Genomic DNA, 14,634 nt, shown 5'->3' with positions numbered 1-14,634 from the left:
ATTTTTTGGGGGATTTTTTAAGGTTTTGATGGGGTTTTAATGGGATTTTTATTGGAATTTTTTGAGATTTTTTTGGGGATTTTTTGGGGATCTTTTGAGATTTTTAAGTAATTTTTTTGAGATTTTTTGGGGGTTTTTAAGGATTTTTTCAGATTTTTGGGGGTTTTTTGAAGACTTTTTAGGGATTTTTAAGGAATTTTTTTTTATTTTTTTGGGGATTTTTTACCGATTTTTTGGAGATTTTTTTCCGATTTTTTGAGATTTTTGGGGCTTTTTTTTGATTTTTTTGAATTTTTAATGGGATTTTTTGGGGATTTTTGAGATTTTTTGGGGATTATTTTTTGAGATTTTTTGGGGATTTTTTTTTGGATTTTTTTCGGATTTTTTGAGATTTTTTTAGGGATTTTTTTTTATTTTTTTGAATTTTAATGGGATTTTTAGGGGATTTTTTAAGGATTTTTTTTGATTTTTTGGGTATTTTTAGGGATTTTTTTGGAGATGTTTTGGGGGCTTTTTTGAGGATTTTTTGGCGATTTTTTAATGTTTTAATGGGATTTTTAATGGGGTTTGAATGGGAATTTTTGGAGATTTTTTCGGGATTTTTGGGGGATTTTTGAGGGTTTTTTTGGGATTTTTAAGGGATTTTTGAGGGATTTTTTTGCGATTTTTTGGGGATTTTTTAAAGAATTTATTGCAAGTTTAATGGGGTTTTAATAAGGTTTTTATGGGATTTTTTTGGGACTTTTATGGGGTTTTAATGGGATTTTAATGGGGTTTTTATGGGATTTTTTTTGATTTTTTGAGGATTTTATGAAGATTTTAATGGGATTTTTTAATATTTTAATGGGGTTTTAATGGGATTTTTTTGGGGATATTTTGGGGATTTTTTAGGGATTTTTTGGGGATTTTTTAATATTTTTATGAGATTTTATGGGATTTTTTGGGATTTTTTGGGGATTTTTTTTTGGGATTTTTTGGGGATTTTTTTGGATTTTTTTTGAGAATTTTCGGGGATTTTTTGGGGATTTTTTCTGGATTTTTTTGAGATTTTTTAAGGATTTTTTGGCGATTTTTTTGGGATTTTATGGGATTTTTGGGGGATTTTTTGAGTATTTTTTGGGGGGGTTTAATGGGGTTTTAATGGGATTTTTTTGGGATTTTTAAGGGTTTTTTTTAAGGTTTTTAATGGGGTTTGAATGGGGATTGAATGGGGTTTGAATGGGAATTTTTGGAGATTTTTTTCGGGATTTTTTGGGGTTTTTAAGGGATTTTTTGGGGATTTTTGGGAGATTTTTTTGGCGATTTTTTGGGGATTTTTTTAAAGAATTTATTGTCATTTTAATGGGATTTTAATGGTGTTTTTATGGCATTTTTATGGGGATTTTTGGGGGTTTTTATGGGATTTTTTTGGGATTTTTTGGGGGATTTTTTGAGATTTTAATGGCATTTTTTGGGGATTTTATGGGATTTTAATGGGATGTTTTAGGGATTTTTGGGGATTTTATGGGGTTTGAATGGGGTTTGAATGGGATTTTTTGGGGATTTTTTTCGGGATTTTTTGGGGATTTTTTAGCGATTTTTTGAGGATTTTTTAAAGAATTTTTATTATTTTTTGGGGATTTTTGGGGGTTTTTATGGGATTTTTTGGGGATTTTTTTCAGGATTTTTTGGGGATTTATTGAGATTTTTAAAGTAATTTTTTGAGAATTTTTGGGGATTTTTTGGGGATTTTTTTGAGAATTTATGGGGTTTTAATGGGATTTTTTGGGGATTTTTGGGGGGATTTTTTTTGGATTTTTTAGCAATTTTTAGGGATTTTTTTGAGATTTTTTAAGGAATTTTTTGGAATTTTTTGGGGATTTTTGGGGGATTTTTTGAGATTTTAATGGGGTTTTGATGGGATTTTTTGGGGATTTTTTGCAGATTTTTTTGGGGATTTTTTGCAGATTTTTTTGGGTTTTAATGGGATTTTTATGGATTTTTTGGGGATTTTTTTGGATTTTTTTAAGGATTTTTTGGGATTTTTTAGGGAATTTCTTTTATTTTTTGGGGATTTTTTTGGGATTTTTTAAGGAATTTTTTGGATTTTTTAGAGATTTTTTGGGGGGTTTTATGGGATTTTAATGGGATTTTTTGAGGATTTTTTGGGGATTTTTTAATATTTTAATAGGATTTTTGGGGGTTTTTGGGGGTTTTTTTGAGGATTTTTAAGGGATTTTTTTAGGAATTTTTACGGATTTTTATGGCAATTTATAGGGAATTTGTGGGGTTTTTAATGGGATTTTTTGGGGATTTTTTAAGGAATTTTTTAAGGAATTTTTTGGATTTTTTTGAGATTTTTTTGGGGGTTTTTTTCAGATTTTGTGGGGTTTTAATGGGGTTTGAATGGGGTTTTTATGGGATTTTTTGAGGATTTTTTTAGCAATTTTTAGGGGATTTTAATGGGATTTTTTGGCGATTTTTTAATATTTTAATGGGATTTTTTAAATATTTTAATGGGATTTTAATGGGGTTTTAATGGGGTTTGAATGGGGTTTGAATGGGATTTTTTGGGGATTTTTTTCGGGATTTTTTGGGGATTTTTGGAGGATTTTTGGGCGATTTTTTAATATTTTAATGGGATTTTTATGGCTATTTAATGGGTTTTAAGGGGATTTTTATTGGATTTTTGGGGGTTTTTTAGGATTTTTTGGGGATTTTTTCAGGATTTTTTGAACATTTTATTGTAATTTTAATGGGATTTTTATGGGATTTTTTGGGGATTTTTTAAGGAATTTTTAAGGAATTTTTTTGATTTTTGTGGGGATTTTTTTTTGAGATTTTTTTCGGATTTTTTGAGATTTTTTGGGGATTTTTTAAGGAATTTTGGGGATTTTTTGGATTTTATGGGATTTTTTTGGGGATTTTTTGAGTATTTTTGGGGGGGTTTAATGGGGTTTTAATGGGATTTTAATGGGATTTTTAAGGGGTTTTTTTAAGGTTTTTAATGGGGTTTGAATGGGGATTGAATGGGGTTTGAATGGGAATTTTTGGAGATTTTTTTCGGGATTTTTTGGGGATTTTTTGGGGTTTTTAAGGGATTTTTTGGGGATTTTTGGGAGATTTTTTTGGCGATTTTTTGGGGATTTTTTTAAAGAATTTATTGTCATTTTAATGGGGTTTTAAGGGGATTTTTATTGGATTTTTTGGGGTTTTTTTAGGATTTTTGGGGGGATTTTTGGGGGGATTTTATTGGAATTTTTGGGGATTTTAGTGGAATTTCTATGGGATTTTAATGGGGTTTTTATGGGATTTTTTGGGGGTTTTAATGGGATTTTTTGGGGATTTTTTGAGGATTTTTTGGGGGGTTTATGGGGTTTTACTGGGATTTTAATGGGGTTTTTATGGGGATTTTTTGAGATTTTAATGGGATTTAATGGGATTTTTGGGGATTTTTAGGGGGATTTAAAGGGATTTTTGGGGGTTTTTTAGCGATTTTTTGAGGATTTTTTGGCGATTTTTAAATATTTTTATGGGATTTTAATGGGATTTTTAAAAAATTTTATGGGTTTTTTTGGGGTTTTTTTTAAGATTTTTTCAGGATTTTTGGGGGATTTTTAGAGGATTTTTTTTGGATTTTTTGGCGATTTTTAGGGATTTTTGGGGGATTTTTTGGCGATTTTTTAGGGATTTTTAATATTTTAATGGGGTTTTAAGGGGATTTTTTTGAGATTTTTTTAGGATTTTTTGGGGATTTTAATGGATTTTTTGGGGATTTTTAGGGGATTTTTTGGGGATTTTAGGGGATTTTTTGGGGATTTTTTAAAGATTTTTTCAGATTTTTTTGGGGGTTTTTATGGGATTTTTTTTGATTTTTTTCAGGATTTTTTGGGGGATTATTGAGATTTTTAAAGTAATTTTTTGAGATTTTTTTGGGGATTTTTTGGGGTTTTTATGGGGTTTTAATGGGATTTTTAGGGATTTTTTGGGGGTTTTTGGGGGTTTTTATGGATTTTTTGGAGATTTTTTAGGGAATTTTTGAGATTTTTTTGGGGTTTTTATGGGGTTTTAATGGGATTTTTATGGGATTTTTTGGGGGATTTTTTTGAGATTTTAATGGGATTTTTATGGGATATTTTGGGAATTTTTTGAGGAATTTTTAGGGATTTTTTTGCAGATTTTTTGGGGATTTTGGATTTTTTAGCAATTTTTAGGGATTTTTTTGGGATTTTTTGGGGATTTTTTTTGGATTTTTTCGGATTTTTTTCAGATTTTGACGGGATTTTAATGGGGTTTTTATTGGATTTTTTGGATTTTTTAAGGAATTTCTTGAGATTTTAATGGGATTTTTGGGGTTTGAATGGGATTTTAATGGGATTTTTTGGGGTTTTTTGGGGTTTTTTTCGGATTTTTTTTTTTTTTTCGATTTTGATGGGATTTTAATGGGGTTTTTATGGGATTTTTTGAGGATTTTTTGGGGAGTTTTTGGGGATTTTTTGCCGATTTTGGGGGATTTTTTTGAGATTTTTCGGGGATTTTTGCTGCGGCCTCTAATGAACGCATTCCTTAATTAATGAACCTACCAAGGAGTGCAAGGGCCCCTCATAATTGGGCGATGACGCCGCCTGCCCCCCGTTCCGGGCCCACGCTGCCGTCCCTGCTAACGAGGAAAAGCCAATTAGCGCCATTAATAAAAATTGGGGTTGAAAAGGGGGGAAATTGGGATTTCCCGCCAAAATTTGGGGGTTTCCCGCCAAAATTAGGGGTGCAAAAGGGAGGAAATGGTGGTTCCCGCCAAAATTTCAGGGGTTCCCGCCAAAATTGGGGCATTTCCGGGCAAAATTTGGGGGTTTCCCGCCAAAATTGGGGTGAAAAGGGGGAAAATTGGGATTTCCGCCAAAATTTGGGAGTTTCTAACCATAATTTGGGGGTTTCCCGCCAAAAATTTGGGGGGGAAAGGGGGGAAATTGGGATTTCCCGCCAAAATTTGGGGGTTTCCCACCAAAATTAGGGGTGAAAAGGGGGAAAATTGGGTTTCCCGCAAAATTTTAGGTTTTCCTGTCAAATTTGGGGGTTTCCCGCCAAAATTTGGGGGTTCCCGCCAAAATTGGGGGTGAAAAGTGGGGGAAATTGGGGTTTCCTGCCAAAATTTTGAGTTTCCCGCCAAAATTTGGGGTGAAAAGGGCGGAAATGGGGTTTCCCGCCAAAATTTGGGGATTTCCGCCAAAATTTGGGGTGGAAAGGGGGAAATTGGGGTTTCCCGCCAAAATTTGGGGTGAAAAGGGGAAATTGGGGTTTCCCGCCAAAATTTGGATTTTTCCCGCCAAAATTTAGGGGTGAAATGGGGTTTCCCGCCAAAATTTGGGGATTTCCCGCCAAAATTGGGGTGAAAAGGGGGGAAATTGGGGTTTCCCGCCAAAATTTGGGCGTTTCCCGCCAACATTTCAGGGTTTCCCGCCAACATTAGGGGGGAGAAGGGAAAATTTGGGGTTTCCCGCCAAAATTGGGGGTGAAAAGGGGCGGAAATTGGGGTTTCCCGCCAAAATTTGGGGTGAAAAGGGGAAAAATTGGGGGTTTCCCGCCAAAATTGGGGTAAAAAGGGGGGGAAATTGGGGTTTCCCGCCAAAATTCGGGGTGGAAAGGGGGGAAATTGGGATTTCCCGCCAAAATTAGGGGTGAACAGGTGGAAAATTGGGATTTCCCGCCAAAAATTGGGCGTTTCCCGCCAACATTTCAGGGTTTCCCGCCAAATTAGGGGAAAGGGAAAATTTGGGGTTTCCCGCCAAAATTAGGGGTGAAAAGGGGGGAAATTGGGGGTTTCCCGCCAAAATTTGGGGGTTTCCCGCCAAAATTGGGATGAAAAGGGGGAATTGGGGTTTCCCGCAAAATTAGGGGTGAAAAGGTGGAAAATTGGGGTTTCCCGCCAAAATTGGGCGTTTCCCGCCAAAATTAGGGGGGGAAAGGGAAAATTCGGGGTTTCCCGCCAAAATTGGGGGTGAAAAGGGGGGAAAATTGGGGTTTCCTGCCAAAATTGGGGCGTTTCCCGCCAAAATTGGGGTGAAAAGGGGGAAAATTGGGGTTTCCCGCCAAAATTTAGAGTTTCCCGCCAAAATTTGGGCGTTTCCCGCCAAAATTTGGGGTGAAAACGGGGAGAAATTGGAGTTTCCCGCCAAAATTTGGGGGTTTCCCGCCAAAATTGGGGGTGAAAAGGGGGGAAATTGGGGTTTCCCGCCAAAATTTAGGGTTTCCCGCCAAAATTGGGGCATTTCCCGCCAAATTAGGGGGGAGAAGGGGGGAAATTTGTGTTTCCCGCCAAAATTGGGGGTGAAAAGGGGGAAATTGGGGTTTCCCGCCAAAATTTGGGGTGAAAAGGGGGGAAATTGGGTTTCCCGCCAAAATTGGGGATGAAAAGGGGGAAATTGGGGTTTCCCGCCAAAATTTGGTGTTTCCTGCAAAATTTGGGGTTAAAAGGGGGGAAATGGGGTTTCCGCCAAAATTTCGCGGTTTCCCGCCAAAATTTAGGGGTGAAATGCGGTTTCCCGCCAAAATTTAGTGTTTCTGCCAGAATTTCAGGGTTTCCCGCCAAAATTTGGGCGTTTCCCGCCATAATTAGGGGTGAAAAGGTGGAAATTGGGGTTTCCGCCAAAATTTGGGGGTTTCCCGCCAAAATTGGGGGTTTCCCGCCAAAATTGCGGTTGAAAAGGGGGAAAATGGGATTTCCCGCCAAAATTTCAGGATTTCCTGCCAAAATTTCAGGATTTCCCGCCAAAATTGGGGTGAAAAGGGGGGAAATGTGGTTTCCCGCCAGAATTTGGGGCTTTCCCGCCAAAATTTGGGAGTTTCCCGCCAAATTTACGGGGGAAAAGGGGGAAAATGGAGTTTCCCGCCAAAATTTGGGGTGAAAAGGGGGGAAATTTGGTTTTCCCGCCAAAATTTGGGGCGAAAAAGTTGGAAAATTGGGGTTTCCCGCCAACATTTCAGGGTTTCCCGCCAAAATTTGGGGCGAAAATGGGGGAAATGGTGTTTCCTGCCAAAATTTCAGGTGAAAAGGAGGGAAAATGGGGTTTCCCGCCAAAATTTCACATTTTCCCGCCAAAATTAGGGGTGAAAAGGGGGGAAAATTGGGGTTTTCTCGCCAAAATTGGGGCGTTCCTGCCAAAATTAGGGGTGAAAAGGGGGGAAATGGGGTTTCCCGCCAAAATTGGGGTTTCCCCGCCAAAATTTGGGGCGAAAAGGTGGAAAATTGGGGTTTCCCGCCAAAATTTTGCGTTTCCGCCAAAAATTGGGCGTTTCCCGCCAACATTTCAGGGTTTCCCGCCAACATTGGGGGGGAAAGGGAAAATTTGGGGGTTTCCCGCCAAAATTTGAGGTGAAAATGAGGGGAAATTGGGGTTTCCCGCCAAAATTTGAGGCGAAAAGGGGGAAATGGTGTTTCCCGCCAAAATTTCGGGTGAAAAGGAGGGAAAATGGGGTTTCCCGCCAAAATTTGGGGCGAAAAGGTGGAAAATTGGGGTTTCCCGCCAAAATTTGTGGGGAGAAAGGAAAAATTTGGTTTCCCGCCAAAATTTGGGCGTTTCCCGCCAAAATTAGAGGGGAAAAGGAGGGAAAATTGGGGTTTCCCGCCAAAATTTAGGGGTGAAAAGGGCGAAACATTCGGGATTCCCGCCAAAATTTGGAGTTCCCGCCAAAATTTGAGCATTTCCCGCCAAAATTTGGGGTGAAAAGGGGAAAATGGGGTTTCCCGCCAAAATTTGGGAATTCCCGCCAAAATTGGGGTGAAAAGGGGGAAATTGGGGTTTCCCGCCAAAAATTGGGGTTTCCCGCCAAAATTGTGGTTGAAAAGGGGGAAAATGGGATTTCCCGCCAAAATTTCAGGATTTCCCGCCAAAATTTCAGGATTTCCCGCCAAAATTAGGGGTGAAAACGGGGGAAATTGTGGTTTCCCGCCAAAATTTGGGATGAAAAGGGGGGAAATTGGGGTTTCCCGCCAAAATTTGGATTTTCCCGCCAAAATTTGGGGGGGAAAGGGGGGAAATTGGGGTTTCCCGCCAAAATTTGGGGTGAGAAAGTTGGAAATTGGGGTTTCCCGCCAAAATTTGTGTTTCCTGCCAAATTTTGGGGTTAAAAGGGGGAAAATTGGGGTTTCCCGCCAAAATTAGGGGTGTAAAGGGGGGAAATTTGGTTTTCCCGCCAAAATTAGGGGCGAAAAAGTTGGAAAATTGGGGTTTCCTGCCAAAATTTTGCATTTCCCGCCAAATTTGGGCGTTTCCCGCCAACATTGGGGGGAAAATGGAAAATTTGGGGTTTCCCGCCAAAATTTAGGGGTGAAAAGGGGGGAAATTGGTGTATTCCCGCCAAAATTTGGGTGTTTCCCGCCAAAATTTGGAGTGAAAAGGGGGGGGAAATTGGGGTTTCCCGCCAAAATTTCAGTGTTTCCCGCCAAAATTTGAGTGTTTCCCGCCAAAATTTTGGGGAAAATGGGGGTAAAAAAAATCAATTTTCTAAGGACAAAAAAATTCAAATTATTTTGGGTCAAAATGCCTTAAAATTGGGGTTAAAATTTCAAAATATTTTGAGAAAAATTGGGAAAAATTTGGAGTAAAAAATTCAAAAATTTGGAAAAATTTCAAAAAATTGGATTAAATATTTTAAAAATTTGGGTAAAAATTCATAAAAATTGGGGACAAAATTCAAAAAATTTGGGTAAAAAATTCAAAAAATTTGGGCAAAAAATTCAAAAAAATTGGGTAAAAAATTGGGAAAAATTTGGGTAAAAAATTATAAAATTTGGGCAAAAATACGTAAAAATTGGGGCAAAAAATTGCAAAAAATTTGAGAAAAAATTGGGAAAAATTTGGAAAAAAATTCATAAAAATTGGGTTAAAATTCAAAATATTTGGGGCAAAAATGCATAAAAATTAAGGAAAAAAAAAAATTGGGTAAAAAATTTGAAAAATTTGGGCAAAAAATTTGAAAAATTTGGGTAAAAAATTCAAAAAATGGGAAAAAATTCGAATTATTTTGGGGCAAAAATGCCTAAAAATTGGGGGAAAAAATTCAAATTATTTTGGTGAAAATTACCTAAAAATTGGGTAAAAAAAAATCAAAATATTTTGAGAAAAAATTTCAAAAAATTTGGGCAAAAAATTCAAATTATTTTGGGTAAAAAATTCATCAAAATTGGGCAATAATTTCAAAAATTTGGGGCAAAACTTCATAAAAATTGCGAAAAAAATTCAAAAAATTCCAGAAAAAATTTCCAAAAATTTGGGTAAAAAAATTCATAAAAATTGGGTAAAAAATTCCAAAAATTGATAAAAAATTGGGAAAAATTTGGGTAAAAATTTCAAAAAATTTGGGGTAAAAAATCGAAAAAATTTGGGTAAAAAGTTTCAAAATATTTTGAGAAAAAATTCAAAAAAAATGGGTAGAAAATTCAAAAATTGGGGAAAAGAATTCCAAAAATTTGGGTAAAAAATTCCAAAAATTTGAGAAAAAATTTCAAAAAATTTGGCCAAAAACTCGAAAATTTTGGGGTAAAGAATTCAAAAAATTTGGGGCAAAATTTCAAAAAATGTGGGCTAAAAAATTCAAATTATTGGCAAAAAAATTCAATTTATTTACCAAAAACCCCCTCAAAAATCGCATTTTTTCCCGTAAAAAACCCAAATTTTTTTGTAGGAAAAACCCCCAATTTTGGGTCTTTTTTTTAGGAATCCAAATTTTAAATTTTGGCGAAATTTTGGGCGAAATTTTGGCGAAATTTTGGGGGAAATTTGGGTGAAATTTTGGGTGAAATTTGGGTTTTTTGGGTGGAACCAACCTGCGAGAGAAGGGGGGAGCCCACGGGGGTGGAGGGGTTGGAGGGGAAGCTGCTGTTGGTGTGGTCTGGAGAGTAGATCTGAAAGAGAGATAATTTATGCAAATTTATGTAGATTTATGTAGATTTATGGAAATTTATGGAATTTTATGGAAATTTATGGAAATTTATGGAAATTTATGGAAATTTATGGAAATTAGGTCGGATTTATGCAAGTTTGGGGAGGTTGGTGGGGATGAGGGGAGGGCAGGTGTGGGGAATTTTGGGGATTTTTAATGGAATTTTGGGGGATTTTAAATGGAATTTTTGGCGATTTTTTTCCCATTTTTTAAGATTTTTTCCCAATTTTTTGTGATTTTTTCTCCAGTTTTCAGGGAATTTTTGGGCCATTTTTTTGCATTTTTTAAGGATTTTTTCCCAATTTTTTGTGACTTTTTCCCCAATTTTCAGGGAATTTTTGGGGATTTTTTTACCATTTTTTAAGATTTTTTTCCTGATTTTTTCCGCATTTTGAGCAAATTTTAGGGGAATTTTTGGGTGATTTTTCCTTGAATTTTTTAGGGTTTTTTTCCCAATTTTTGGGAATTTTTGGCCATTTTTTAACCTTTTTTTAGGATTTTTTTCACGATTTTTTGTGATTTTTAAGCCAATTTTCGGGGAATTTTTAAGGATTTTTTCCCCAATTTTTTGTGATTTTTTTCCAATTTTTTGGGGAATTTTTGGGCCATTTTTTGCATTTTTAAGGATTTTTCCCAGTTTTTTGTGATTTTTTTTCCCCAATTTTTGTGATTTTTTCCCCAATTTTTTGGGGAATTTTTGGGCCATTTTTTGCATTTTTTAAGGATTTTTTTCCCAATTTTTTGTGATTTTTTCCCCAATTTTCAGGGAATTTTTGGGCCATTTTTACCATTTTTTAAATATTTTTTCCCGATTTTTTTCCGCATTTTGGGTCAATTTTAGGGGAATTTTTGGGTGATTTTTCCTTGAATTTTTTAGGGTTTTTTTCCCAATTTTTTGTGATTTTTTTCCCAATTTTTTGGGAATTTTTGTGCCATTTTTTTAGAATTTTTCCATGATTTTTCCCCATTTTTTTTGTGATTTTTTGGGCCAATTTTAGAGGAATTTTTCTGTGATTTTTTTAACCATTTTTTTATATTTTTTTCCCAATTTTTTCCTGTATTTTTGGGTGATTTTTCCGCCATTTTTTTACCATTTTTTAAGGATTTTTCCCCATTTTTTTGTGATTTTTTCCCAATTTTTGGGAATTTTTGGGCCATTTTTTACCATTTTTTAAGATTTTTTTCCCAATTTTTGGGAATTTTGGGCGATTTTTCTGCCATTTTTTGGGCCATTTTTTTAGTTTTTTTTCACAATTTTAGGGGAATTTTTGGGCATTTTTAAAGATTTTTTTTCCCAATTTTTTGGGGAATTTTTGGGCCATTATTTTACATTTTTAAGGATTTTTTCCCATTTTTTTGTGATTTTTTCCCAATTTTTTGGGCCATTTTTGTGCCATTTTCCCAGAATTTTCCCATTATTTTTCCCCCACCCTCCCCACCCCTTTCCCCCTTCCCAAAATTCCCAAATTTTCCCAAAATTCCCAAATTTTCATTTCCTTACAGAGGCCAAAGCTTTGCCCAAAGCGTCCCCGGTCTGGGAACTCCCCCTGCGCCGCCGCCGCCGCGAGCTGCAAAAAAACCACAAAAAATTCAAATTTTCCATGAAAATTCCCAAATTTTTCATCAAAATCTCAAATTCTACCAAAAATTCTAAAAATGGAGGAAAAAAACCCAAAATTCCCCCAAAAAATTTGGAGTTTGGGGGCGAAATTTTGAAAGAAAGGAAGAAAAATTTGGATTTTTCACCGAATTTTTGGGATTTTAAATGGGAATTTTGGGTTTTTTTCTGGGAGTTTTTGAGATTTTTTAGGGAAATTTTTGGGGATTTTTTGGGGATATTTTGGGGAATTTTTGGGGATTTTTTGGGGATTTTTAGGGATTTTTTTGGGATTTTAAATGGAATTTTTGGGGATTTTTTGGGGATTTTTATGGGGAATTTTTACGGATTTTTTGGGATTTTTTTGGGGAATTTTTGGGGAATTTTTTTGGATTTTAAATGGATTTTTTGGGGATTTTTGGGATTTTGTGATTTTTTGGGGATTTTTTAGGGATTTTTTCGGGATTTTAAATGGAATTTTTGGGATTTTTGGGGGAATTTTTGGGATTTTTGGGGGAATTTTTGGGGATTTTTTGGGGATTTTTGAGGAATTTTTTGGGGATTTTTAGGGATTTTTTGGGATTTTGAGGGATTTTTTGGGGAATTTTTGGGGGAATTTTTTGGGGATTTTTTTGGGAATTTTTGTGGATTTTAAATTGAATTTTTGGGGATTTTTTGGGGATTTTTGGGATTTTTTTAGGGATTTTAAATGGAATTTTGGGATTTTTGGGGCATTTTGGGGGAATTTTTGGGGTTTTAAATGGAATTTTTGGGGGAATTTCTCTGGAAATTTTGGGATTTTTTGGGGATTTTTTGGGAAATTTTGGGGGATTTTTTGGGATTTTTTGGGGATTTTTTGGGAATTTTTGGGGATTTTTGGGGGATTTTAAATTGAATTTTTGGGGATTTTTGGGGGGATTTTTGGGGGATTTTTGAGGGATTTTTTGGGGATTTTTGGGGGATTTTTTGGGGAATTTTTGGGGATTTTAAAAGGAATTTTTTGGGGATTTTAAATGGAATTTTTGGGGATTTTTTGGGGATTTTTGGGGAATTTTTTGGATTTTTTGGGGGATTTTTGGGGATTTTTTAGGGATTTTTTGGGGATTTTTTGGGGATTTTTTAGGGATTTTTTTTGGGATTTTTAATTAAATTTTTGGGGATTTTTGGGGGATTTTTGGGGATTTTAAATGGAATTTTTCCGGATTTTTGGGGATTTTTTGGGAATTTTTTGGGGATTTTTTGGGGAATTTTTGTGGAATTTTTGGGGGATTTTTTGGGGTTTTTTGGGGATTTTTTAGGATTTTAAATGGATTTTTTGGGGATTTTTTGGGCATTTTTTAGGGATTTTTTGGGGATTTTTTGCAATTTTTTTGTGATTTTTTGGGATTTTTTCAAGATTTTTTGGGATGATTTTTGGGATTTTTTGGGGATTTTTTAGGGATATTAAATGGAATTTTTTGGGATTTTTTGGGGGATTTTTGGGCATTTTGGGAGGATTTTTTGGCGATTTTTTGGGGAATTTTGGGGAATTTTTGGGGAATTTTTGGGGATTTTTTGGGGATTTTTGAGGGATTTTTTGGGGATTTTAAACGGATTTTTGGGGGGATTTTTCTGGATTTTTTGGACATTTTTCAAGATTTTTTGGATTTTTTCAGGAATTTTTCTGGATTTTTGGGATTTTTTGGGGGATCTTTTGGGGATTTTTCTTGATTTTTTGGGGGATTTGTTTGCAATTTTTTGTGATTTTTTTGGGGATTTTTTGCTGGATTTTTTGGGGATTTTTGGGGGATTTCTTTTGGGATTTTTATGGGATTTTTGGGGATTTTTTTGGGATTTTTTGGGGATTTTTTGGGGATTTTTGGGATTATTTGTGGGATTTTTTTAGGGATTTTTTGGGGGATTTTTTTGGGGATTTTTTTGGGGATTTTTTTTGATTTTTTAGGGATTTTTTATGGAATTTTTGGGGGATTTTTTGGGGATTTTTGTCGGATTCTTGGGGGGATTTTTTGGGGATTTTTTAGCGATTTTTTGGGGAATATTTGGGGATTTTTTTGGGAATTTTTCTGCAATTTTTGGGATGATTTTTTGGGGGATTTTTTGGGGATTTTTAGGGATTTTTTGAGGGATTTTTTTTCAATTTTTTGGTGATTTTTTGGGGATTTTTTGGGGATTTTTAGGGGATTTTAAATGGAATTTTTGGGGATTTTTTGGGGATTTTTTCAAGATTTTTTGGGGATTTTTTGGGGATTTTTCAGGATTTTTTGGGGCTATTTTGGGTGGATTTTTGGATTTTGGGGGGGATTTTTTCCCGATTTTTGGGGATTTTTTCAGCAATATTTTCAGCAATTTTTCTGTATTTTTTGGGTCATTTTTTGGGATTTTTGGGCATTTTAGGACTCACCCAAGAGGGGCTCAGCACCATTGGCCGGGGCCGTGCAGGAGGAGCTGAAGGGGTTGGAGCCGCCCCGGTGGAACGAGGACATCGGGGATTGGGGATTTGGGGATTTTGGGGATTTTGGGGATTTTTGGGATTTTTTTGGGATTATTTTGGGATTGTTTTGGGGAATTTGGGGGGAATTTATGGGGGAATTTTTGGGGATTTTTTGAGGATTTTTTGGGGAATTTTTGGGGGATTTTTTGGGGGATTTTTTGGGGGATTTTTTTAGGAATTTAAATGGAATTTTTGGCGATTTTGGGGGATTTTTTGGGGATTTTTTAGGGATTTTAAATGGAATTTTTGGGGATTTTTTGGGGATTTTTGGGTGATTTTTGGGGGGATTTTGGGGATTTTTTGGGGATTTTATGGGATTTTTTGGGGGATTTTTTGGGGATTTTTTTGGGATTATTTTGGGATTATTTTGGGGGAATTTGGGGGGAATTTATGGGGGAATTTTTGGGGAATTTTTTTTATTTTTTAGGGATTTTAAATGGAATTTTGAGGGATTTTTTGGGGATTTTTTGAGGGGTTTTGGGGGGATTTTTGGGGGAATTTTTGGGGGATTTTTGGGGATTATTTTGGGGATTTTTTTGGGACTTTTGGGATTTTTTGGGATTTTAAATGGAATTTTTGGGGATTTTTGGGGGATTTTTTGGGGGATTTTTTTTTCAATTTTTTGGTA

General features: G+C 35.6%; 1 protein-coding gene across 1 annotated transcript in view; it reads right to left on the bottom strand.

Annotated features, from left to right (window-relative positions):
• The window catches only part of LOC143693243 (transcription factor 4-like), a 36,049-nt gene extending 22,036 nt beyond the window's left edge, over nucleotides 1–14,013 (bottom strand). Inside the window, exons 1-4 of the mRNA XM_077173247.1 lie at nucleotides 13,913–14,013; nucleotides 11,420–11,486; nucleotides 9,799–9,880; nucleotides 4,563–4,636 (exon numbers count right to left, since the gene is read on the bottom strand). Coding sequence (XP_077029362.1) covers nucleotides 4,563–4,636; nucleotides 9,799–9,880; nucleotides 11,420–11,486; nucleotides 13,913–13,998 — 309 coding nt within the window. The 5' untranslated portion in view covers nucleotides 13,999–14,013. The remainder of the gene's footprint in view (nucleotides 1–4,562; nucleotides 4,637–9,798; nucleotides 9,881–11,419; nucleotides 11,487–13,912) is intronic.
• Between the last annotated feature and the right edge of the window lie 621 nt (nucleotides 14,014–14,634).

The sequence above is a fragment of the Agelaius phoeniceus genome, unplaced genomic scaffold (genome assembly GCF_051311805.1).
Source record: "Agelaius phoeniceus isolate bAgePho1 unplaced genomic scaffold, bAgePho1.hap1 Scaffold_462, whole genome shotgun sequence".
NCBI lineage: Eukaryota > Metazoa > Chordata > Aves > Passeriformes > Icteridae > Agelaius > Agelaius phoeniceus.
This window is presented reverse-complemented; position numbering and strand designations above follow the sequence as displayed.